Consider the following 27166-nt stretch of genomic DNA (forward strand, 5'->3'; position numbering starts at 1 on the left):
GTCTCTGGATGAGTTGGGACAGAGATGGAAGGGGATGCGATAGCCTCTGGATATTATCAGTTGTATCCAAGAATCGGTGGTTATGTTTTGCCAGGCAGTGGGGTACAAGGAAAAACAACCCAGACCACTTCCAGAGGTGAGCAGTCGGCAATGCTTCAGGAGTGCTGGTAGGGCTGCCCAGAGAAAGAATCTCTGGAACCCCAGTTTCGTGGACCTCCCCTGCCCCAAAAGGGGTGTCTTCCATTGGAGTTTCTCCCCTGTGCCTCAAGGGGAGAACTCAGCACATGGGTCATGGAAAGAGCCCTGTGATTTTCTGTGCCACATCTTCCCGCTCCTCTGATTTCTGGAGTAGAATCATTGAGGAGTGGAGTGTCAGACAGTGATGGCAGATAGGGTCTTACCATTTTGTTCACACCTTGCCAGAGTATCTTTAACCTTAGGGCCAAACAATGAAGCGGCCTTGATGGGGGCATTCCTAAAGGAAGCCTTAAAGGAGTCCGCAAATTCGCAAAGGCGCATCTAGGCATGTTGTCTTGTGACTATACCTGCACCTGCCGCTCGCCGTTGCATGTGAAATAAGGGTCATGGAAGACTTGGATATGGATTCTAGGGTCGCTATCTGAGAAGCTACGTTGTCACGGACCTCATCAAAAACAGCTCCTGCCAAAGTTTCAGAGAGTTGGTTGAGGTCCCTCTGGAGCCTTGTAAAGTGTGCTAAGTAGTTCAAGGACGTTACAGCGAAGGTTGATGAAGCAAACAAATGCTTCCCGAGTCTGTCTTTTGTCTGGGACACCTTGTTGGGTGGCTGGACAGTCTGGCTCTCTTCTGCAAAGTCTTTTTTGGTTGCAGCCGCCACCACCATGGCATCTACTGGAAGACCTTTTGACCAATGGGGATGCTCAGCTGGGGGAGATAAGATCTTGTCAAGCCTCCACAGTATAGTTTCCAGGGTGTCAGGAGCCTTCCATGCATGCTGGACGATGAGCTGGACAAGCTCATCGGCCGTCGGGGTAACCCAGGAGGTAGGGGGCCGGGCAGGAAAGGCCTGAAGGAATATGGATTCCTCTGAGGAAGGGTTGGAGGACTCTGTCTTAGGATCTCAAGGATGTCACCAATGGACACCTCATCAGAGGGTGACCATGGGGACCCTTCCCCATATCAAAGTCCGTATCTTCGGTCAAAGACTCCTCAGTGAAATCCATGTGCTTCCTCTTGCACGAAACCTTGCGAGGGACTTCCTCAGTGGGGAGCTCTGGGTGAGATTGCAAAGAAGGGGTCTCCTGAGGGGGAGAAACCTGAGGCCCTTGTGCTCGGTGTCCGGTGGTTGTGGCTTGTGACAGTTATGGCACAGAGGGGGGGAGGACACCAACAAGGAGGGTTTGCCAGCGAAGGCAAGTGCCCTCTCCATGGCCTGGAAGGCCAGACTACCTGAAGAGGGATGGGAGCCCGGAACAGAGCACAACAACCTCGGAACTGGGTTCACACCCTGCTCTGATGAGCCAACCCCCAGACCAGGACTCTCAAGAGGGCTGTGGAGCGTGAGGGAAGGAGGATTGCTGGAGGATGCCATAGAAAAAATTGGCGTGGAAACAAGAATGCCTTCCCCCATGGCACAGTCACTAGCGTGAGAAGATCCTGATGCCCAGTGCACTGAGGGCCACAAGGACAACTCTGGCTTCAAAGTGAGGCCCACTATTGGGGTCGGAGGAAGGGAAGCTGCTGTCGGATGAAGGGGCTTCGATGCTTCCATGGAAGTCCAAGGAGGAGTGTACATTGGGGTCTGTGGAGAAATCCGGTCACCTGGAAGAGGGAACGTAGCTTTAGATGGTTGACAGAGACCCCTGGCCACAAGCAACTGGTCAACAAGCCACAACACATCCTGTTTTGAGAGGTTCCTGGTCGACCTCATAAAGAACCCTGAAGGTGATTCTGGCCTTTCTAGAAAAGTGCTATATTGGGTTCCAACAAACGGATCCAAGGAAGGAGAATCCTTATTCCTTGCTAGTTCGTGTGGTGCAGAGCTCGGAACCGAGGGTGTCTGCACTGAGGAGAATGGTGTTGAGGTTATCTGCGCCGATGAAGGCAGTGCCATAGAAGTCGAAGGTGTCTGCACCGTAAAGGGCGGTGTGGCAAATGTCTGCACCCATGAGTACAGTGCCGTCGAGGAAGGAGTATGCACCAGTAACGATGGTGCCAAAAAAGACTCCACCGAAGAACATGTTGGTGCCAAAGGTGTCTGCACTGTAGAGGACAGTATCATCAAACTCAGGGCTGAAGGAGTTTGCACCAATGGTGCCAAAGGAGACTGTACCTGCAGAGACGGTGCCAATAAAGGCTGCAACGAAACTGTCAGAGCCGTTAAGTGTCTGCACCGGGAACTCTGGTGCTGGTGGCGATAAAGAGGACATAGCTGGAGCAAGAATCAAGTGGGGCAGTGCCGGGGCTGGGGTCGAAAGGGCCACAGATGGTAGCGCCGGGCTCAAAATCTTTTCCGTTTTGTGAGTCGACTCCTTGCAATCTCCTGAGGGAGATGAATTGAACGACCTCAAGGAGGAAGAAGAACACCTCTTACGGGGTTTAACAGGAGGGGGTAAGTCCTCCGACCCAGAGATCGCCTCACATAAAGGAGTTTTAAGGAGGCCTTTCAGGATTAACTTGTTCTTCCTTTCATTGAGAGTCCTGGTCGAAACATTTCTACAAATCCCACATAGGGGATCCACTGAAAGGTGGGAGACATTCAAGCAATAGACACATAAATCATAGCCATCAGAAAGCGGTAACTCATGGCCGCATTCTGTACATTGTTTAAAACCAAGACTACTTTTCTTGTCCTACATAATGATATGGAGAACAACAACAGTACCAAGGAGTTAAGAAAGCTACCCAGAAGGGTAAAAAGAGAGAAAAGAAGGATTACCAACGATGGTAATGAAGAATTACCTCAAAGGTAAGAAAAAGGTAATAAAAGGGAAGAAAAACTATAGGGAGAGAGTCTGAGGTCACGATAGGGTAGGAGTATAGAGATAGTAAGTGATTGAAAACTTTTTAAGCACTAACAATATAGAAACTTTCAAACCATTGTTCACTTAGCTGAGAGAGAGTGGCTTGACACGGCTGTACAGCAACGCGGCAAACAAGATCTGGGGTAACAGAGCATTCTAGGTAGAATCTTGGCTTGAAAGTGTTTGGCTGACATGAGCTTGGTATGAGGCCCGCTTGGTTCTGAGGACGGAACCGATAACCCATCAGTAAGGAATGAACAAAGATTAACAACATCAGATGGTATTTTTCAGCTATGTCCATAATCCTAAAGGCAACGCCCAACAATGTGTGAATTAGTTGTAGATGGCATCACCCATACCCAGCCAAAAGATATAGCAAATCTGCTGGACAATAAATTCAGCTCAAATTTCACCTCCCCATCACCTTTGGTTACCCCCCAAGAAATACCCTCCACCATTCCTCTACCAGTTATCACCAAAGAACAAGTCACCACTGCAGTCTCTAAAGCTGAAAACATGGCTTCGATGGGTCCCAACAATATGCCAGGATGCCTCTTAAATAGCTTGAAACAAGACCTATAAAGCCCACTAGAATCTCTATTTAATGGCTTTGTCCCTGTGGAGTGAAGGTCAGCAACAGTCATCCTTCTGCATAAAAGGGGACCATCAACAGATCTAGGAAATTATAGACTCCATACATTTGTCTAGTCTTATATAGAAGGCCATGGAAAAAATAATCATGGACCTGATAAATAACGACATAGGAAACCCCCTAAACAATGTTTGGCTTTGTCAAGGGCAGGTCATGCCTGCTCAATCTGATGGACTTCTTTGAGAAAGTCACTAGGGCAATGGTTAAGGGTAAAACAGTGCATACTGCCTACCTTGACCTGTCTAAGGCATGTAACACAATTCTCCACTTGAGTATTATAGACAAACTCACAAAACTGGCGTGCATCTCTAAGTCACCAGATGGATATCCAAAAGGCTCACAGACAGGACACATCTTAGAGTGGGAGAATCCAGATCCATCAAGAGGCCAGTTACTAGTGGGGTGTGCCACAGGGGTCAGTACTGGGACCTCTCCTGTGCAGAATATACTTCACTGAAGTCTAGGCTACAGTAGAAGCCCTTTAGCTGACCAGGTTTGCTGACAACTGCAAAATGGGGACAATCAATGAATCCCCCAATGAAATAGATATCCTTCAGAAGGGTCTGACTCAGACAAACAATTGATGCCAGAACCATGGCCTAAAACTAAATGTGAAAAAATGCATTATTGTACCCTTTGGGAAGTTAAATACCTCTGCAAATTACAGCATTAATAACACACCCATAAGAGTCAACTCTGATGTGAGAGATTTAGATACATAAGTAGTAGCCTGAACTTTGACCATCATGTGTCCACAGTTGTAAGGAAGTCCTTCTATGTGGCACACAGCTTATAAGTAAAGGCATGGCATCCAGATCTAAGGAGATTTGGTCCGACTGTACTCAGTCCCCATCAGACTAATAATAGAGTACAATGCACCTTCTTAATGTACTTGACCAGGCACATGCAACAGCTGGAGCAGCCTGAGAGGGTTCTTGCAAAAAAAAAAAAAAATTACAGAGTGTAAACATGTTCTATGCAGATCAACTAAAAGTCCTATCCCTTTATCCTGTCTCCTACTCACTATAAAGAGGTTATCTATGCCTAACCTACAAGGCACTCTCAAATCCAGCACTGATAGAACTGTTACTAATTCACAAGACAAACTGCAAGAGGACCACCAGATCAAAGGATCTAAACCTGCACTCTGATACGAACAAAACATATTGGAGAAACAGATATGTGTCTTACAGATTGCCACTTTTCTGGAACAAGCTTCCTATTCACATAAAGCAGAGCCTTTTCCTGACCTTCTTACATGAATCAATGAATAGAGAATCATAAATTCACTCCTGGGGTGGCACACGTCCCCTTATGGACAAGGGCAGTCTGTAATATACTCAAAAGTATAGGCACAAACCTAAGACATCTTCTAGCCCTTAGGGAGTGAAAATCAGGTAAAATTTGGGTAACAATGGCTAGGCTTTTAAGGACTCTTGAGCCATCAGCCTAGTAATCTCTTATGAACATAGACTGTGCTGGAGAGACAGATGTGTGCCCCAATGGATCCTCACACTATGGAGTAGGCTCCCCATCCATGTAAAACAGAGTTCATGCTTGACCCTGTTCAAACGTAACATTGACAATTTGGTGGGAAATTACAAATTTACCCCTGCTCTGGCCCTTATGTCTCATGGATATAGGTCATCAATAAGAAAAGTTTTATCCTAACACTCCCACTACAAATCCTTACCTTCCTGCCTACTATTGTACTTGAGATGATACCTGGGGACCCAAACGATTTGGGGTGCATGACTAGGCTTGTAAGAGCCCTAGAGGACATTAGCCTAGTAAAGACCTATGAACATCTAAGCATGGAGATTCTTCAGGGCTTTCTTACTCAAAAGATAAGGAGGAGTATGCTCAACCTGAAACACTAAAACAAGTCATAACAAATCTTTTATATCCCAAGAAATAACTGTATACAAAAAAGGGGGATGGAGCGTGGGTGCAGCTACTACAGCAGTGAATAATTTGAACATCTATTGTTATGGGTAAGTGCAAATTACACACCTGCACTACGTTCATCATTCTCACAGGTGAAGTAGCCTTTATGGGTTGATTAGCAAAGCTTATCCACACTGAGAGGAGGAAAGATATGGATCCAGAAGGTCTTGGAGAATGGTCTTGGCAAAGCCTGTACAGGAACTAGAAAAATATGTCAGCTTGCAATGCCTTGTAAAGGTATGTACAAGGGATCATGTATCAGCCTCTAAAATACTTTTACAGGCTATCCCTTTCCAATATGCAATCGAATGAGCCAAGGTTCTAATATATTCTCCAGGAGCAACACCGGAGGAATCGACAGAAATCAATGAGCAGTTCAAGGTCCTGAAATGGCCACAGTCATTCAGGCAAAGAGGAAGCTGACTTGAAAACTCCATACAACTCACATATTTTTGTGGATTGGGGAGGGAAGAACTAAACAGCTTGAAGCCTGGTCTATATCTCTTCTGAAAAAAGTGCCTAACATTTGAGTAGCAAAGCTTTGGACAGTTAGATATACAACCAGGTTTTGCAGTATAGTTTGTAATGGTAACCCCCCCCCCCCCAAAAAAAAAAAAAAAACATTAGTCATAGCTACAAGAGTTTTACAGAAAAGTAAAAAAGTTCTCTCACAAAAAAAAAATAACCTTTTAAAAGGCATTTCTCCACAGTGAATTGCAACTAAAAGTCATTTTAAAGTAATTTTTTTAGAGGCAGACATTAAAATTATGAGTCCTAGTCTTTACCAACAATTTCTGCCATAAATATTAAATTTTTCCTCACGCAAACAGTTACATTGGAAGGTATTTGCTAGCAGAGTATTTATCTGCCCAGCACTGGAGTAGCTATATTTGACTGCTGATCACTCACAAGCTCACAGGGAAGACTTTGACAGCAAGACATTTTCAGGGCATGGAACTCTATCCACTGACTTTATACCACTCTCCTCAAGTTGTTCAGGAGTTGGGGAACATGTAAGGAACCTTTAAGCTTTGGAAGCTTGCTAGTTATTTTCTTGGCAGGACATAACCTATATAACTTGGACTACCCCAACAATGATCTAATGATGAACATCATTGGTACCAGTTGAGATGGAATTATCTCTATGTTACCTCACTGAGAGATTTGGGAACTCAACGCTACTTTGCCATTGTAGAAGTAATGATACATTGTTACTTGCAACATTTTTGTACCCCAACAGAATCTAGTGCCTATAGCATTTCTTGCTGGGGTTCATCAACCTCCGCAGGCTTGAAACCTCTAAACAATAAAACAATGTCATTTATACAAATGTTACCAGTTCTAAGACTTTGCTTCTAGTATTAACTTCAAAAACTAAGGCACATGCAACTTGTTCTGGGTGCCCTTGGGGTATTTGTTCAGCTTGTCAGTATAGTTTGTAGGTCAAATCATCACTTAAACAGTGTGCCTGACAATAGCCAGGGCAGTAACCAAACACTTCCCTCACTGATTCACCACACAGGTTGAAAATAAATTTCTGATGTCGTCAAAAAGTCATTCTCCAGGACCCTACCAAACCTATCCCACAATGCAACTACAGTTTTGTGACTGCAGCAACTACTGTTAGTGGCAATTGAACATATAACACCTACAAGCCCCCACCCTGGTAACAGTACTGCAAAGAATGCCTGTATGTCAAACAAAAACAGTTACAGTCTTCACTGCTGTCCATCAGCTAATAAGTGTTATTTCCATACCAAATAATTATCACATTTTACTATAGCAATAACCCACGCCTGGGTGTGGGTAATGCTGGATTTACCCACGGTTGGTGTGGTTTGGTCACGAGGGCGAAGCCCGAGTGGCCAAACAAAGCCAACCGTGGGTAAATCTAGCATTACCCATACCCAGAAGTGGGTTATTGCTATTATACAATGACATTATTTAAGAAAAAAATTAATTATTTTTCTTAAATAATGGCATTGTATAATGCCTCCTTGCTGCACTTCCGCAGCTGTCTGGTATTCTCCGACAGTTCTGATGTATTGCGCATGCGTATGCCTACACAGTACATCAGAGCTCTGGGCAAAAGCAATGGAGAAAACAAGATCTCCGTTACTTTTTACAAACTGTTTTGCTATGTTAAATGGGTTTAACATAGCGAGTTGTGTCTACAGGTATAAACATCAATATTTACCATTCTTTCTTTGCTTGGCTTTGCCACCATTGAGATGATATACTATGTCCAAATGTACAATTTCTGAGCCCAGGGATCTGGTGCAGACCTTATCTGGATAAGCCTGTAGGTTGAATCTGCACCTGTTGTTTGTCAAATTACCTATGTCCTACATCCTAATTTGCCTGACTTAGACTGTGTGGGTGCTATACAGTGATGTTGCAGACATTAGACGTAGGAACTGATGTTTTAAAGTTTGTGTATGTCCATGCAGACATACCCCATTTCTCCACTCCTTGCAATGCACAGTGGCTTGGTTGGATGGCAGTGAATGACCTTTGCCTGCCTACCCATCCTTGGGGATGGTGGCGACTCTGGCTTGTGACATAGAGATGGACCATTAGGAGGTATGTATTAGATCCCATGGAGCTCCAGCCTGGGGAGCATGCTCTACTGAGGGCAAGTTGTACTTACTGTAAGGGAAATTAAGCATGTGGAGGCAAGTCCCACCTTACAGGACAGTGTATAGTGTAGCTAGAAAGAGCCAGTGGAAGATGATTCCACTAGAGGACAGGATAAGCTGGCCTGCAGGATCAGAAAGCTAGTCTGCTCACTACCACCTGACTCCTGCAGCAGAGCAGATGAGCAGATTGGGATTCCCAGCTGGAGGGCTCTTGCTTATCCTAGGAAGTCCCAGCCCCTGCTACCATGGAACAAATGGGCTGACTGGTTATACACAGAGGAGCCAAAAGGCTTGGTCCTGTAGGGGAGAGAATAAAAAAAAAATAACAGTAAAATTATTTAGCAAACTAGCCCTTTGACTGGTTACGAGTTTTGCATTGTCCCAACTCAAAAACAGCAGTCATCCTTTTAACTACAAGATAAATACTTCACTATTAACTGTATATTCTTAATACAAAAAACTAGGACCGGTCCACCCACAGCTCAAAGCTCTCCAAAAGCTGAGACATGACATGTGGTCCAGCTAGAAACACACTAAATTACCCACAGAGCTACACAATTCACAAATCTCTTAAACCTAGATAAAAAAGCTGTCATATGCCACAAAGCCCCATCACTTACAATACACCTGTCAAAATACCAAGCCTAAAATAATATTGAAAGCAGGTAAATCTTTTAATAGGAAATCTCTTTACAACTAATGCCCCCTTCCCCAATATTATTCCAACCAAAAAAAAAAAAACAATAATTTAACTTGTGAAGACCTTAAGAATTCCCATAACTAAACAGTCTACCTTCCATTTCACTCCATCTGACCAAACATCTCCCTTCTTGCTCCTGCATTACTATCAGAATATAATCCTTTGCCACACCTGTGGCAGAGAGGGTTAAAGCCCGGACTATGGCCCAGGCATCCCAAGTTCAATTTGCCACCTGGGCAACTGAAAGCACAGGCAGGGAGAAATGCTTAGAGAAAAACAGCTCTTATACTCACTTTCCTCACTTGTCTAGAGGAAAGTAGTTTTTTATTCAGGCATGTCCAAGGGGACAGCTCCCAGTGTTCTCTTCTGTCTATCTGATGAATCTGCTCTTCCCGCTAATGGATGCCACATTCTGGATGTCTGTCTACCTGAACTCTGGTAGTGCTCAGAGTTGGGGGTTGGCATAATGGTTATGGTGTTTGCCTCAGAGACAATAAGTACAGGATTTGATTCTCACCAAAGGAAATTGGCTAGGCTTAAAATGGCCCACAAGGGCGGCTAGCCTATATGAACCTATGAAAAAATGTTAGGCTGGGGTGCGGTGTGGGATGATGGATAAAGGCCCAAGGTAGCACAAGATGTCAAGGCACACCCCACTGCCCAACCAACCTCATGTGATGAAATCAGCAAGTCTGGGAAAAATCCAGGACTGATTCAGAAAGAGGGTGCTACTCATGGTTGCACCACCCTTACCTCCTGAGATGAATGAACCTGGAGGAACAAATGAGTCAGCTCAGTTAACATGGAGGGAAACTTGATAGAAGAGGAGCAAATCCAAAACAAAAAACAAACAAAACATATTTATATTATTTCATTCTTTCTACTTCAGACAAAGAAGAAAGTACACGATACCATCTAAAACATATTAAAGAGGATGACCCCATTACACCTGGCAATGTTCATCCTAGGCTTATTTATATATTTATCTAAGCAAGCAAAAATCACCTAATTAAGCTCTTCCACCACATTTTTATCCAAGCCATTACACAAAACATCATGACAACAAAATGGAAGCGTTCAATAGTCTCATCCCTTTCTAAAGTGGCTGCACCAAATATAGCTTCTAATTAAATGATAATTTCAATACTGTCCTCTATGAAAAACTTTTGAAACGTAATATTCAACCAGCTTTCAACCAATATAAAACCGTACAATTTTCTTTCATCTTGCCAGCATGGATTTTGGATGGGTAGTAGTAGTCCAACAGTAATTTGGTCCCTCACAAATGACAGCTTACTAAATAAGAATAACAGGCAAATTAACCAGGTCAGTATTTGTCCATCCAACTAAAGCTTTCAACTTAGTCAACCATAACCCATTTACTAAGACCATTCTTGCAACAGGAATAAATGAAAAAGCCTTAGGATGATTCAGCCATTTTCTTTCTAACAAGCAACTTCGAGTATGAGGCAGGGCTCTCACATCCTGTTTCAGCCCCATCTCAAAAGGTGTACCTTAAGAATCTGTTCAATCCCCCTTTCTATTGGCCATAATCATTTAAAACCTTTTTCTTTGATCTTCCTTCTTTGCCTATACTTCTTTTTGCAGGTGATATGGTCATCTATATGTCTAATCACTCCCAAGATATATTCAAGTTGCAACTTGAAAAAGAAATAAAGGACCTTAATTCTGGTCTTAAAATAAACCAACTCCTATTAAAAAAAAGCCATGCTGTTTGGCACACCCCAATAGCTTTACACAGTCCAAGCAACTGTCAAATTAATATCTACTCAAGCACTACCACAGAAATGGTCACTTCTTTCTGATACCAAGGTTTTTGGCTAGGAGAGAAGATAAATGTCAATGCTCACACTGAGATGACAAGACCAAAGACAATCAAACTTCTATTCTTGGCTTTGAAATGGCTGTATTTTCAAGCCAAAGAAAGTAAAACAGCAATAAGTAAAGTGATTCTCATGGTTTAACTTGAACACGGTCTTCCCTTTAATTTATGCAGGATCTTAAACAAACTCAAAACTCTACAAACAATTGCTGACAAAATCTGCATATTCATAATCCTTTCTCCTAGGCAAGAAACCAAGGCCTCCTTTTAACAAAGCCAGATAGCTTCCAATAAAATAAAGACAGATCTGTAGAATGCCTCCTCTATAAATTCACCAAAGAACAGCCAACCAGTCATTTTGCTAATCACCTCATATTCAGACAATACAACTATAACCTCCACTCTCATAATTCAAATGCCCCATCACTACCCCCCCCCCCAAACAAATTAGATCTAGGTAGCTTATCTACCACAAGAGTGGTTTCTGGCCCAGAAATTGTAGTTTATTGGCCGTTTGGGCAGTTTTTCCATCTCTTTCAACTTTCTGGTTTAAAAGCCCACATTTGCGCTCATTTCCCACCTTTCCTGTAACTAGTCTAATCCAGATACAGATTTCCTGTATCCAGGACTGTTTGTAAGCTTATGAGACCCCCACGCCTTTCTGTGTTGGAGGGAATCATTCTAGCTTATCAGTGGGAGTGGTAAGCACTAGGTAGCCTATCTACCACAAGATCCAGGTACAGATTCTTAGTTTTAGCACTTGAATTTGCTTATTCGTGTTCAGCGCTTGTTCAGAACTTGTTGTTAGCACTAAATAAGCCAAATTACTACAGCTCTCAACCTTCCTCTTTACCTAGAGGAAAACTGTTTTTATATTTACTTTCCTCACTTGCTTAGAGAAAAACAGCTCTTATACTCACCTAAACCTTGTCATCACAATAAACAGGACATGCTGGAGGAATAGATTCCTGTCCCAGAGACTTCCTATACTCTGGAACAAGCTACCCATCTATGTCAAGCAAAGTTCCTCATTACTCTTCAAGAAAAATCTTGATGAGTGGATGAGGAATAGGAAATACACCATGGGGATCACTTCTGTGGCTCTGCTTGACAGGGGCACAGGAAATTAACTTTCTTGGGTGGCGTAAGCCAGGGAACCTTGTTGGCTAGGCCCTTGGGCTGATAGCCTAGTACCTACCTATGAACCCATGAACCAGTATCCACATCTCGTCTATCCTCACTTCTAAAATGAGAGAATCCCTTCAAGGATTTCTCAAAGATGTCACCTGATACATCTCCTTCAGAAAAGGCCTCACAAATACCTCCAACTTGCTGCCATTTATAAATGTTTTCAAGACGGGATACCACCCTAATACTGCCTCATCAATTTCTTTTCAAAAACACTCCACCTGAAACAAACAGAAACAATATTAGTTTCACTGAATAAAAGTTGTCCCTATAATCAATCCAGCAAATTTTCCAAGAGTTATTTTCCTTCTCACACATACCACAGTTCCACATCCACCTGAAATAAAGAACAAAAAATATTTTAATTGGATAGGACTTGCGCTTTTAACAGTCCAGCAAAATTGCTTACTACAGTTTCATATTGATCTTCTGTTTCATAGAATGTTCCCAGCACTCTACTTTTGATAGCTGGGAAAAGTCTTGCTTCTTCTTCATCTTCTCTCCACCCTTATAACAAAACCTTGCTAAAGCATTCTGTCACTGCTTCTCTTCCTCACTGAAATTCCTCATTGTTAATATCTGGATTTTTTTACTGTTTCTCCAACCCCATTCCTTATTTTTGTGACCTTATTTTCTCTTTTCAAACAGTTACTCTCAATATCACTATAAAAACAAAAGTCATAACTTCACAAGCAGTGGTTTTATGGCCAAGGATCTGCATTCCCAGGAATGTAAACAAATGCTGATATGTCTAGTATAATTTGCTTTATCAATTGATGTGAAAATATGCTGTAAATACTCCTAATTGTCAATTCTCCTGTTTTCTACTGATATTGTATACATACTGTAATTACTTTTACATGTATTTTTGGTGAAATCTCCTAGCTGTGAGGTATAAAGTTTTCTACTGAATTTTGAACCATACTGTAGTTATCTCTGTGTGTGATGTCATGTCTTTTATGGAGTCTGTACTCCTGGGCTGAGTCTAAAATGGTCCAGTACTCAGTTAAGAAACGCAGACAAAGAAATGTAATAAAAATGGCAGCACTGCTCCACTGAAGGCTTTGCTAAGTTACTATAACTTATCTGTAGCTTTTTATGCTGTTGTTTTTATTTTATTCATATTCTCAGTAGTTGCATATAAACAAATAAATAAATATCATGTTAATCTTTCAATGAACTATGATACAACAACAGGGCGAAAGCCTAATGGACACCAAGAAGCTTGATTGGATGCATTCTGTGTTGGAACCTGTGTGCGCCTCTCCAGTCATCAAGGTCTATCATGAAGGCACGGATTGAAGGTAACTTTACTTCATAGACTTATACATCTTTGAGATATGTTGTCTTGTTTCACGTTTTTCCCGACGTGGAGTGTCCTATTGTCAAGTCAACCTGGGAAGGGATATTCGAAGATACAAGGTTTTCAAAAATAGAGGGATTCTATTATTTTCTTTATTTCACTCAAAAGTATTCTGTAACAAGCTGCTGGTAAGATACAGAGACAAGATCGACTTTTTGTAGCCAATGACTATAAAACAAGTCTTGAAGAACATCATTTCCCTTTGTGAAGAATGTTTGCACCTATTCCAACTGCACTAAATGGCGTGTAACTAGGTCACAGAAACGGACGCAATACTCTTTAAAAGGTTAGATAAGAGCTACATGCAGGCTGACAATTAACTCACTGGTATAGCACCAGACCCCACATAGGAGCAAGATGAGCGACTCATTATGCTTAGTGAATAAAATTTGTTATACAGGTATGAAATAAAGGTCATCCTCTAAAAGAAATAAAAGTTTTTTTTCTGTACTTTGTCAGCACAGGCTTATTGCACATCCGTACTGAAAGCTGGCATGAGTCATTTGACAAATGGCAATCACATCATTTCTACTTTATTATTTCCTGAGTCTACTTTTAGAAGTGTCAACATAGTTGTGAACAAATGACATCAGTGGTATCAGTGTGGTAATGGACAATATGCTCCAGTGTACAGTTATATGTATTTTTGAGACCCCAACACCACAGAGTCTGATACTCTTATATTATGAAAAAAACAAAGACGGCCTGAAACTCTGAATTCATACTGCCAGATGTAACATCAGTGTCACAACAGCGAATCAGGATTTATTAATCCCATAACCAAAGTTGTTCCTTTCATGCCATCTTCCAGATATTTTTTCTTCCTAGTCTCAACTGTTTGATCTATATTTTGCCTTAGTGCTTAGTCCCGCCAAAGAAGCTAGTCACCTGACAAGCACACAGGCATAATTTCATACTACTTAAAATAACTGATTACCATACTTTTTCCCTTTCTTGTTGCTCTGTGCTGAGTAATCTCTTTCCTTCCAAGTTTTTTTTTCACCTGTGCAATACTAGTTAGCAGCATAAGCAAACTCTCTTCTCCTTACCTAACTTGTGTTTTCTGATTTTTGTCTTCCCATCATATCTGTCTGTTAATTTTTTGCTCGTTCTACTCCATTTTTGTAAGTCTGCTCTTCCTGAAGTGCTAGTTAATACTCACTCTTACCAAACACAAACCCTTACTTTTTTCCCTTAAATTTTATTTTCCTTTTCTTCTTCTTGTAGTTTTCTAGTGCTAGCTTTGTACATTCTTTCCAGGTATACTAACCTCAGTAAGTAAAGTACTTCTTCTGCTTTACATACAAATATATATTTTCAGGAATTCTCTGTTTTTCCATCTTTTATTTATTTTTTATTTTATCTTTGGTTGCATTTCTCTGTTTAACTGGTGATAGTTCTATTTCTTCATCCTGAACAGTCTTCGTAGATAAATGTTATGTAGAGCTTTCTCACTTCTGATTTCTTCTAGAAATTCTTACATAAGGGTCAACGTCATTCTACCCAAACCTTGCATTTCTCATTGCTGTTTCGGTTCATGGATCCGTTGTACTGGATGATGTGCAACATATCAAGTTCTCCTAATAACTGATCAAACAGTAATGAAGATCAAATATAACAATTAGAAAACAGTGAAATAGTAACCATCTATAGTTGTGCAAGATCAATCAACCCAGCTGTCCTACTTAAGGTCGAGTTTGACATGATCTATAAGCAGAAATTGTTAGCATTTTAATGAAGTTTAGTTTCTATGCAAGCAATTCACAGGTAAATAAACAGAAACACAGACAATGTACTTGACATATTAAGAAAAACTGTAGCATTTTATATTTAGAAATATAGGAAAGCAAATGAATTTATGGCAATGAAAAAATGAGAAACATGCAATTAACACCAGCTCTTATTGTACTGGTGGCAGCCAAGTACTACAGGACTGCAAATGTGACCTTCCATGTCACAAAAAGTTACCATATTTAAATGAGTGCCCAGTTTTGCAGAAGATAAAGTTATGTAAACTATTCAGTTCAATACATCTTTGAGGGAGGCATTCTTAATTCTGGATTTTTACACAGTGGCATCAATCATTAGCTAGTTTTAAAGATTTTAAAAGTCCCCCTGTGTAATGGTAATGTCAGTCTCATTAAGGTGGGTACTTACTTATTATCAGAACCAGATTTTTGCGGTTGAGAAATGCGTATACCTGCAGACAAATGAGTGACTGAAACACTACAAACTGCTGATCATAGTCCTTACTACTGGCCAAAAACTTTACATTAGGAGCAGGAACAATTTAAGAAATACTCTTCTTGTTTTGCTTGCTTTACAGACGCACGCTTCCGTTATCATGTCTGATCTCATAATGTCTGTTAGAATATTTTCACAGAGTAGTGTGACAGCCCTAATTTGCTATGTCATTGCAAAACTAATTTATCTTGTAATGAAAAGCGGTGTGTTAACTCCTGCTTACTATTTCTGAAAGTGGTGCTGGTCACAATGTGAGTTTAAGTTATTATAAACCTTTGTGTGTGTGTGTGTGTGTGTGTGTGTGTGTGTGTGTGTGTGTGTGTGTGTGTGTGTATGTAAAGCATATGTCTACGGATCTACTTCAAGCGCTGTTCATAGAACAGTTTGATCAACAGAAAATGTTGCCTTTGAACTTGACATCGCTTGCAACCATGTCTCTGAAACTGCTGCTGTGCGCTATGTGAGCTTCACTTATTTTAAACCTTTCTGTGTGTGTAAAATAGGATGTCCAGGGTTGTACTTCAGGCAGTGTTCCTACCAGATTTTGATCAGCATTATATTTTGCCTTTGAATAACACATCGCTTGTTAGCCACATCAAGTGGAAGGATACGAAGTAAGACCAAATAATCAAACAGAGCATATAATTTAGCTCCAAATACATCTATTGAAAGTTTTCCTTTAAGAAACTGTGTAAGACAGGTAGGCCAGTACTTCTGTGAAACATTTAATCAGGTATTTGCCTGCAGGTATTTGGTTGGCTAAAGTGAAGTCCTGCCTGCATAACATACACATACAAGATTGCAGTTACAATGCTTTATTGGTCATTTTAGGACCCAACATGGTTCTAGGCTCTGTGTTTTACAATGTGCGATTGATGAGAGATGTCATCCGCTTGCAGTTGGTTGACAATATCCTGGCTGCCTTTCTTATTTCACCAATATGAAATAACAGTAATTGGGACTTTACGCACCCCTGTTTTACTTACAGATAAAGTCATTTCACAGAGACATAATGAATTAAAGGAGGTTACAAATCTGGCTGCGATAATACTTAAGTACCTTAGGTTGCATCAACTGGTGTGCACTTCATATAAGCACTTTGTTACCTCATGTAGTTTTTAACAAACTTGCAACTTCTGGTAAAAAAGTAGTTGAATAATAATAAAATTATAAGCACACCATGCCAATATATACAAAGCAATCAGAAGGCACTCTTATTAAAATCTACTATAGAAATATCCATATTTCTGGACCATAATTTTAACATCCAGCTTGTCAAACACTAGTTCATTGAAATTCCCAATATTTACAGAACTACTTGAAAGCCAGTTTGTCAAGAGACTAACACTTTGACTGCTAAGCTTTCATGTCAACATTCAAAAAAGTCAGTAAATGAATGTGTGCACACCCCAGTTCCTGCTCATATCCATCGACTCCGAGACTGTACTATCAAAGAAAATAAGGAATAGTCCTAACAATGTATAAAGTATTTCCCCCCATCACTGATGACAGTGCTTTCCTGTTTTCACTTATGGCACTCACTCATCAGGACACTTGATGAACACTTATCAAGTATCTGGCTCTTGATGAGTAGTCCCCTTGTCACAAGAGACTACACCCATGTCTTCTGTGAAGATCTGCTTTTATGTTGGCTACCTCAAAAATATACACATTCTGTTCATTCTTTTGGGACAACTGTTACTGCAATATTCTTTAATGGGGTGAGGGGAGATCCCAGTCAGTTCACTGGCATCCAAGACAAGATTCTGTGCAACACTTCCCTACCAAAGTCTGTCCTTCTTTCGATCTGGGCATTTAGCTTGTAGTGTCTGACAAATATGTTTAAATCTATTTATTTTCTGTTTGGTAACTGGGTAGGTGGACTTGTCTAAAGACCCTTTTCTCACATCACCCAGGCATAAACAATGTAAGTAAACTTAATTATACACTTTAAATATCACAGATTGTTAGGTTTACACAGTTGAAAAACGTTAGACAGTTCAAATATAGTTAGCATACCATTTTAGAAAGTATAATGTTTTCAGGTTTTATGAATTTCTAATAAGAAAGCAGGTTTACAACAGGTTTTATCAATTTACAGTCTGGCTACAAGAAATTGCTTCTTAAAGGTTTAATTAGATTTTCCTTGAAATGAAAATTTCAAATGGAAGGAGTTAAAAAAAACAGAGAATAAAGAGATACACCTAGAGGCTAAGAAGAGAACACTGGGGTAAGAAAGCATTTAATGGCAAAGGAAAACAGTTCAGGGAATGTATACATTTTTAGAATTTTAATTTTAAGCTTTTTGAATAGTTTAACCATTAACCCAAAAACATTCGCAAACAGCTTCCTTAAAGCAGTACTCCGAAAGGGATTTCTTAAACTGGATTTCTGGATGCCTAATTTCAACTTATGGTTTGTTCCAGAAAGTAGGGTCTGTTCATGACGGCTTGTTCACCAATGTCTGTTTCAAATGGGGGATGGTATCTTATGAATTAGGTCATAGTTTGTTGAAGTGTTGTAAACATAAGCAGTGGACATAGCAATAGCACTAGTACATTCAAGATAGAAAATAATAACTTTTATCAATATTTATCAACAGGAATATTATTATTACTATTTTTTTAGTTATTCATTAAAATATTTAAATGCTTACTGTCAATACATTGTACAAGGTAATAAATAACTCACATCAAACAGCATATGATGGTGAAAAAATAAAAGTAATGTCTTTCGGCTTTTCCCAGTTAGGTGTCGCCACAGCGAAACTCCCATCTGCTAATGATTGGCAGTGGATTTTTACGGTGCCGAGTTGCCAGCCCAACGCCCAACCTTCAAAGAAGGCCCACCCATTCACGCACGCACCTACCTGCATGTCTTTAACGTCACTCGACCGCGGGGAGGGCATGCAGACTCCACACACAAGGCACTCCAGCCGAAAATCGAACGGGAGAACCTCTTGCTGTGAGGCGAAAACACTAACCGCTGCACCACCGTGGCCATATATGATGGTGAAAAAAATAAAAGCAAAAATATTTTTAAAAAAAACTGTAAAATTTCAGCACTGTACACTGCAAGGAGTTAAGGTTAACTAACCTAAATAAATTAAACAAGATGTGTCTACTGAAGGAGCTTTGGAGTCACAAGCCTGAATCAACGAAAGCAATTAATTCCAGAGAATTAGTGCAGGATATGAAAACTAGGAAGAACATTCAAGGCAGGTGCTTTAGAAGAATTAACAGGCCTCCCTGATGACCCGAGGCATGTGGCAGCAACAGAGCAACAAATCAGCTCTTTCTGATAAGCAGGATCCTGATCATGCTTGGCTCAATGTGTTAGTAACATTTTAAAATGCAACTGGCAGCAGCTGGTCGCTAATGAGATATCACAGTAGAAAAGTAATATGACAAAAGTGGGAGTAGCTGCCAAAAGCCTCACTACTGAATTCTGCATCATCTGCATTCAGCTTTAACTTCAGCTTTATCCAAGAGTGCATTTTCTGAGGATTTATGTATAAACTGAAGCACTGTAATTTGATACTAAATGCATAATAAGAAAGGCATATTACAAAGTATGCAGCATTATTTAAGGCAAAAATACCCAGAGAACTTTATCCATAGAATGTTTGCAAATAACACAGCACTCTAGAAAGCTGCAACACCAGGCAGTAAAAGTCAAGGAGATCTTTCATGTCATACACGACTTTATGTCTCTAAAGACAGATCAATAAGCCAAGATATGATGTGTGTTTTTACCACTGCTTTTACATCAGTGGCAACAAAATTTAGTCATGAGGCTTAACAAAAACAAACTGCTCATCATTGCATAGCACTAATAAATAAATTGGCAATGCCCCCAGGCTGCTAAGTACATTACAAACAAAAGCAAAGTCTCCTATTACTCCATGGCTAAACTGAGGGCAAATCAAAACCACTGATGATTCCAGAGTCACAAAAACTGCAGTCATGCAAAACACCAAAGTGCAAAGGGTCCCACCACACCGAAGATCATGGATACATGCATTCAAAGGAAGCTTCTACATTACTGCCAAAACAATTCAAGGGGGTTCTATGTAACCATCTCGAGTAAAGATTAAAAATTTCTAATCAAAGGGATGACAAATTGCAAAGTTCAGCATCTCCAGGACACCAGCATAATGGGCTACACATAAAGCAAACACAAGATCCATTTGAAGGATGCTGAAAAAACAAGTAATGTTACGTTGCAGTAAGCTAATGAATGCAGAGAAGTACACAAGATGGTTTCAGATAGCAGTCATCTGAGTGCTAAACTATGTAATAAAAACAAAAAGTCATTATAGTTCTGAAAAAATAAAATACTCAGAATAAAACGTGAAAAATAACATGGAAAACAATCTGGGTTTGTCATAGACAGCCAAATGCATCCAGCCACATATACTGCACATGCTCATGGGAATCCAGTCAATATACATCAGCTTACAGTGCTTTACCCAGCTGGCTATGACACATTCTGGATAGCACTGCCTGTGAACCCTTCACCTGCACAACTATCCTTACCAATGCTACCATAATATAAACATTGCTTATATATAGTGTCTGGTTAGTGAATGCCACCCAGATGTATTACAGCCTACTTACTCTGCTTGATTTTCCCCCTTGTAAGCCAGCATTCTGAACCAAGATGTGCAAGACATTGTCACAGTCTTGCTATAGATATAGAGTGCTCTGTCATCGCTGTCTTAGAAATGTACAGAGATCCCTACATTGTGAGCTTCTGCCATCTGCTTAGTTCAATGCTGCTGATGGTCAGCATGTGTTGAATGGTTTCAGTGTTCAGCAAGATAAGCCTTGCACAGATAAAGTGGTTCATTAATATAGAATATTATGGAATTACATTATCTGCTGTTGGTGCATGTGTGGTTGATGCTGGTGTAGTGATTGTGATGTAACTGTGGTGTAATGCAGTGTTTCTTCTACAGTAGTGCATAGGAATTGTGTCTTCTGAATAGGAATGCTGCAACACGAACATCATGGTGGAGACACACTGCAACACCATCATTTTAGAATCTGGCACTCTGAATATTGTTAGCTATGAAAATTCAGACATTGCTGTTATTCATCATACATTTTGATATTAGTATTTTGGCACTGATGAAAGACATTGTAGGAGGAATACCCTTACTATGAAGGTGCAGTTACTTCAATGCTGAGTACAACAAATAGTTATGTGTGGAAACGATGCTGCCAAAAAAACGTAATTTTCAAATTCCATTCTGAACTGCTTTATCTTTCAAAATGGAATTTGATATAAAGTTCACTAACTACATATTTTAGATCTACCACCGTGCTACTCTACTTTGACAGTATTCCTAAAGCAGATGAGCTGATGAACAGATGAAATTTATCCCCTCCCCTTGATGACCATGTCTCTCACACTGTAACATTCATGGACAGTTTCTGTGCTCAACTGAAGCATGCACTTAGGCATCCGTCCCCTGCAGATGCAAATAAAATATCAAATTCAGGAATAAAATTGTGTGGTGGAACCCTACTATAAATAAACTTTACACTAACAGGAAGAAACATATGGTATGCAAGGGCAAACGTAATATCCCAACCTCTGCAACTGAACTCAAAAAGATTAATATAGAGATCTGAAACTATATTAAATCGTCCAAAGGCAAGTATGAACTGAAAATTGCTACTTATGTCAGGACAACCCAAAGCTTTTTTTTTTCAACTATTTAGAAACTTAGAAGTGATACTCACCACCAACACATAATCATCCCCAGATGGTACAGCCAACATGTTACCAGAAATTTACCTCAGACCATACATCCCTATTTTCCCCTAACGTTCCCCCACATATTAGCATGCCTACCCACAGATCACTGTGGAGCAAGTCCAGATGTCTCTCTCCAAAGCCAAAAATACTATCTCTGTGAGTCACACAATGTGGAGGATTTACTTCTTTTCAGCACAAAGCACAGCCTTATGGACTTGCCACTGAAACTTTTCAAGCTCATCCTCTCCACTGAATTTGCACTTTATGTATGGAGAACTGATAAAGTCATCACACTCCACAGGACAGGCCTCATCACTGATCCAAGAAACTATAGATATAAAAGCCTCATCCGTCTTATTTGTAAAACAATGGAGAGCATCATCATGGAACTTATTAACAAGGACGTCAGCAGTCTACAATCACTTTAGCAAAACTGTTTTGGTATTTAAAGGTAGCTCTTGCCTCCTAAACTTAGTGGACTTCTTTGAACAAGTTATTGATACACTGGATGCAGGCAGATTAGTTCACACTGCTCACCCTGACCTAGTCAAGGCCTTTGATACCATGCTTCATTTTGGACAAAATTGACAGTCTAATGAAACTAAATGTAAACCATTATGCTACCAGCTGGATAGCAAACTGGCTTATTGACAGAACCCAGTCTATTAGTATAGGAAATATGCTGTCATAGAAGAGTCTCATTATTAGTGGTGCCTCTCAAGGACTGATCCTTGGGCCAATTATCTTCAGTATTGGTGTCATCTCTCTTGGTTTTAAGGTCAATGTCAGGGGTCTCTGGCTGACTTCATACTCAAACTAAAACCTGTCATAAATGCTCCAGATGACTTCCAGGGTCCTCAGAAGGGCCTAAAATATACAAAGTACAGTTTGTAACATGCCTTTAGCTAAATGCCAAGAAATGCAGAATTGTGCCTTCTGGCAAACATGCACATCCATGCACCTATCACATTAGATGACACCCCTTTGAAAATCACAGTCCTGGGCACTTTCATTGATAATGAACTATCCTTTAATCACCATGTATCCTTAGGAAAGCCTTTTATTTAGAGAAACTGATTACCAGAGGTATATCCTCCTGGTCAAGGGCCTTTATCATCACTCTACTCCTCTCTCATCTGATCCGTAATAGAATATAATGCCCCTTTTGCTATGTACTTGTCTATATATAACTCACCTCAAAAGACTGCAGTGGTGCCTCACTAACAGAATCAAGGACATGTCTTTCTTATACTACAGAGAGAACCTTAGAGGACATTCTGTCTTCTGTGTCTGCTACACACCGTAGGCGAGAACTCTGCCTCACATACAAATCCTCACAGGACCTATTCTTGTGTGACTTCCCACACATCTGCAACAGAAACAACCAGCTAAGCACCCACTCAAAGGGACTAAACTTCCATTGCAGCATAAATAGGACCTTCTGGTGAGATAACTCTCTCTCAAAGAATCACATTTTTATGGAATAGACTGCATTTACATGTAAAGGAAAGTGACTCCTTGACCCTGTTCAGGTATAACCTGGACGAATGGATGGGAATCAAATTTATCCATGGTATGACCCCCTTAAATCCTGATAGAAAGAGAACAAAATTAAATAGCAGTTATTCATGTTGCAGCGCACTAATAAAATGGGATTCTGAGGCTAGAATCTATGAACCCATGAGAAAAGATACACATAAAAGAAGCAAGTATGAGAATTAATGGTAATGGATTACAGACTAAAATTATTCATACTCTAGTAATCTAGTACGGTCCAAGTGTAATGCAAATATCAGTCCACATTGGCACAGATCATATAATACAGGAAACTGCAAAAGGAGCAGGTACTCAGTCATAAATAAATTATTGAACAGTGTAATGAGAATGTAGCTAAAACAAGTCTCTCTTTGAAGGATATGTCACAGAGTTATTTCTCCTGGGTCAGCCTAGATGGGCATGTAAAATCTGGCCTGTTCTGGGGAACTAAACTAATTAATTTCCTTCTAAATGACAACATGCCTAGCCTTTCTGAAATGCTATGCATTTTATTTACAGTCTGTGGGAAAATAGAAAGTTTTAGCAAAGGCTCTGTTCTTTGAGCTCTGATATAAACAAGTAATTCTTTTTTAGGAACAATACCTGCTTTCCATCTCCCAACAGCAATAATGAAATTTTATTAGGTTTACCATTTTCCTAAAGGGATTTTTCTTCTGTGCAGAACATAAGACACTGCTGAGACGTCATCTACTTTAGTAAGAATAGTATGTGTCTGTGTTTGTGGGTGTTGAGGGGGGCATTCTGCCAGTTTTACAATATTTGCTCCTTTCTAGAGAATCCTTTATTACAACACTTTGTCTTTACATGGAAGCAATTAGAGACTTGGGTTATTTTAAAAAGCCTGAAATAGAAGGTATAGAGTGAGAAGAATTTGTGAAGGACAAGGATCCAGTTGCTGTCCTCATAGAAACATCTACTCATACATCCCTGTGTTGATTTGATATAGTTTATTTGTAGGATTTGTGAAACAGCTAGCACGTTTGAAGCCTTGCAAGTTGCCTAAGCCAAACGTAGGATTTTCGTTTTAATGTTGGAGTTGGCAAAAGCTACCCACCACAACCAGTGGACATCCATGTACCTATCAATTTTAATATTACTACTTCAGTTAATTTAACTAGCTTTATATAGAATGGGGTTATCTTTTCTGTTTTTTTTCTTTTCCTTTTTGTATTGTAACCTGCTTCTTCAATGCTTTTGAATTTTCTGCCCCAGAAATTTCAGGTGCATATTAGGGAATGTTTTCTTTGCTGCACCCTCCTACTTGTCTGCCCTCTATAATTCCACATCTTACACTTCGACTTACCTTTCCCTAAAGAAAGACCTCCAAAGCTTTCATACTTGGGAAACTGTATTGGCATTGAACATCATGCAAAGTTTACAATACATAAAGGTATGTTTCATCCCAAGGTAAATAATACAGTTTGTATGAAAATCATTAGGAAGATTTTTTGTGGGACAATGTCTTGTAGAAGATGTTGAAGACCAAATACGTGAAATTCCAATAAAAATGCAAAATATTTGAAATTCTGTACAATTAAGAAAACTAGAAAATTGTGAGTGCTAGAAGATAATAGTCATAGGATGTTTTCCTTCACATACTACTGATAAAGAATTTAAAAAGAAAAGCAGACTATCATTAACTTCTAATTCAAGAAAGAGCTAAGTGAAAACATGTCCAATGACCAAGCATAAAAAAAAAAAAAAATGCAATACCTAAGATGGCATCTAATATGAAATACAAACCAGGAGACTGACTTCAGTATTGCAAGATACAAGTAACTGATGAAAGCTGATGCTGTGATAAGCACACATTGTTGGGAAACTTTGGGACCAGAAAAAGACTACCATTTAGTTTAAAGGCATATCTAGCCATATTCTGTGAAAGGAAGAAAGTTTAACCAAATGCAATTGCACTGAGTGGTGTTTCACACAAAGCTACTCTTTTCTGACCCCCCCCCCCCCCTGGTCATTTTACTAGCTAACTTTATGTGCAAAGTCCATTTATTTTTTTTATCTTGAGTGATTTTTGTGAATCAATTCACATCTAAAAAGTAAACATACAGTGACTTATCTTACAAAGTGCAAACATTTGTGAAGTGGATAAAAGGTGCTTACGCCATATTATCTGGTTCAGCTGCACACGCTCCCACTGCTCTTGTGACATTTTTGAGAAGGGCCTGATTAGTTCCAGTGAGGAGACTGACTAAAGGTGCGATCCCACCACATTTCCTTATTACAGCACGATTACTTGGTTCCTGCGCACATTCTCCCAGTGCTCCTACGACATTAACCAACACTTCTTCTGGCTGACCAGTCAATAGCGCAACCAATGTTTCTATGACTTTGTACTCTTGAAATCTATAAACCATAAAAATATATATTTAATTTAAAAACAGAGTTATGAATTCAAGTGTAAATCACATATGCCTATAAAGGAAATAGATATAGTAAAAAAGGCCATACATTCCATCAGGTCCATAATTTTTATACACCAGCATAATCACAATGAAAAGTATTTGATACCAAGAAGTACTACATAATTTTATGCTGCCCTTCTAAGACTGTTGCCATCCTGGTCTGACTAATTCTTTGTCTTCCAGCTCTTGAAGAATTACAAACAACTGGCCTTTAGATAATATACAGACATTCAAATCTGAGTTGGAGAGTTCCTTTCTCTTCAACTACTTGGACTAAAGACATGAGAATGTAGATAGTCTGCCACCTACAGCTTGCCCAGGCTACTGGCTCATCTCCTTATCCATAATGCCCTCCAAAGGAAGTACCTCCCTAGATCTCTTTTGTCTTGCACTAAGTGGTCACTTTCCTAAAACAGCTCCAGGATACAAAGAAATTTGCCTTTTTTAAGTGTAGTTCTGTACCCATTCCTGTTGAGGTTTTGATGTCATTTTATTTGTTGAGATCAACCTCTTCAGGCTTGAGCTGAGTCTTCGATTGACAAGCTTAAGGTTAGGAAAAAAATTATGAAAGAAACAAAAAGACAGAATTGATCCACTCATACTAAGGATCACTTTCCAGGTCCAGTTTCCAAGAAGTCCAGATCTAAGGATATTGCCTCAACTTCCTCTTCTTCTTCTTCTGGTGTTTTTCACATACCTGTCATTGTGGCTTCAGTGTGTTAACCAGTCAGACAATTGAGGAATGAAGGTGAGTATTTTGCATCTGGTACATATGTCAGAAAATTGTGAGTGTCTTCAAGGCCTTCCTCTTCCATGTCTATAAGGCCCTGTCAAGATCATCTCAGTTGATTTTAGACTATAGAGCAATGGTGCAGGCTTTTTTCAAGATGCAGCATTTAATGTCTTAAGCCTTCCCCCACTAACACCGAGAAGGCTAGGCACTTTTTTTTACAAATTTCTCTGTACAACTTCTCAATGGACCTCCTGCTGTCTCTGTTCCCTATGAGGCTGATGCTGTGTCAGTGTCAGTCTGGGTTTTTGTATTGATGGTGGGATTGTAGGCCTCAGAGAAGATTCTACTAACATCGACTTTGCTGTCAATATCAATGTCTCTGACACTTTTAATATCAAAGTCAGTGGAGTCTCCAGTCACAGAATTTGGGTTAAACTCTTCAGCATTTGTGATGGTCCCGATATTTGTGGGGCTACCCTTTCCATTGCCAGGATCATCTTTTCCAGATGCTGTTTGCTCAACCAGAAAGTCAGACAGTTTCTTGGTCTTGGTAGTTGTACACATGCTCTTGGGACTGAGTTTGAGAATAATAGTTTTGATAGGTTTCAGCCTTGGCCATTCACTGTCAATTCCATCAGCTCAGGAGAGTGGGACTGTGTCCACCTTGATGTAATAAAAGCAGCCCCTGCAGCCTTTGTCTTCTTTCAGCACATGCGCTCAAGCTGACCTTGACAACAGACATTATTTTATCTGGCAACTCAGCTGTTCACCATCTATTTGAGCAGGGCAGATGGACTAGAGGGCCTCTGAAAGATGCTCTTGCTGCTTCTAAATAAGGCTAATCTTCTTCTTCTTCTTCTTCCTCCATGGACTCATCCTTTCCAGGAAAAGGCAAGCGGGACCATGTAGACTCCTTTCAGGAGTCTCCCACTATGAATTTAGGTAAGGATGAGGGGAGCTAATTCCCTGCTCACCCCCCCCCCCCGATGAATCTGTGTTATACTATCAAATGCAATCATAAAATTGGACCCACAACATCAAAACTACAAAACAGTGAAATGTGATGGTAGGTGGTTGTCCAAAATCACTCTATATCAGGGAGCCAGTTTTTCCCC

The 27166-nt window shown here is 40.2% G+C and overlaps 1 protein-coding gene across 1 annotated transcript in view; it reads right to left on the reverse strand.

Annotated features, from left to right (window-relative positions):
* Window positions 1-27166, reverse strand: part of ODAD2 (outer dynein arm docking complex subunit 2) — a 1637397-nt gene that overhangs the window by 463725 nt on the left and 1146506 nt on the right. The window contains exon 15 of the mRNA XM_044066670.1: window positions 25017-25259. Within this exon, the coding sequence (XP_043922605.1) occupies window positions 25017-25259 (243 nt within the window). The remainder of the gene's footprint in view (window positions 1-25016; window positions 25260-27166) is intronic.

Source organism: Protopterus annectens, chromosome 3.part1 (assembly GCF_019279795.1).
Source record: "Protopterus annectens isolate FY-2018-M chromosome 3.part1, PAN1.0, whole genome shotgun sequence".
Classification (NCBI taxonomy): Eukaryota; Metazoa; Chordata; order Ceratodontiformes; family Protopteridae; genus Protopterus; species Protopterus annectens.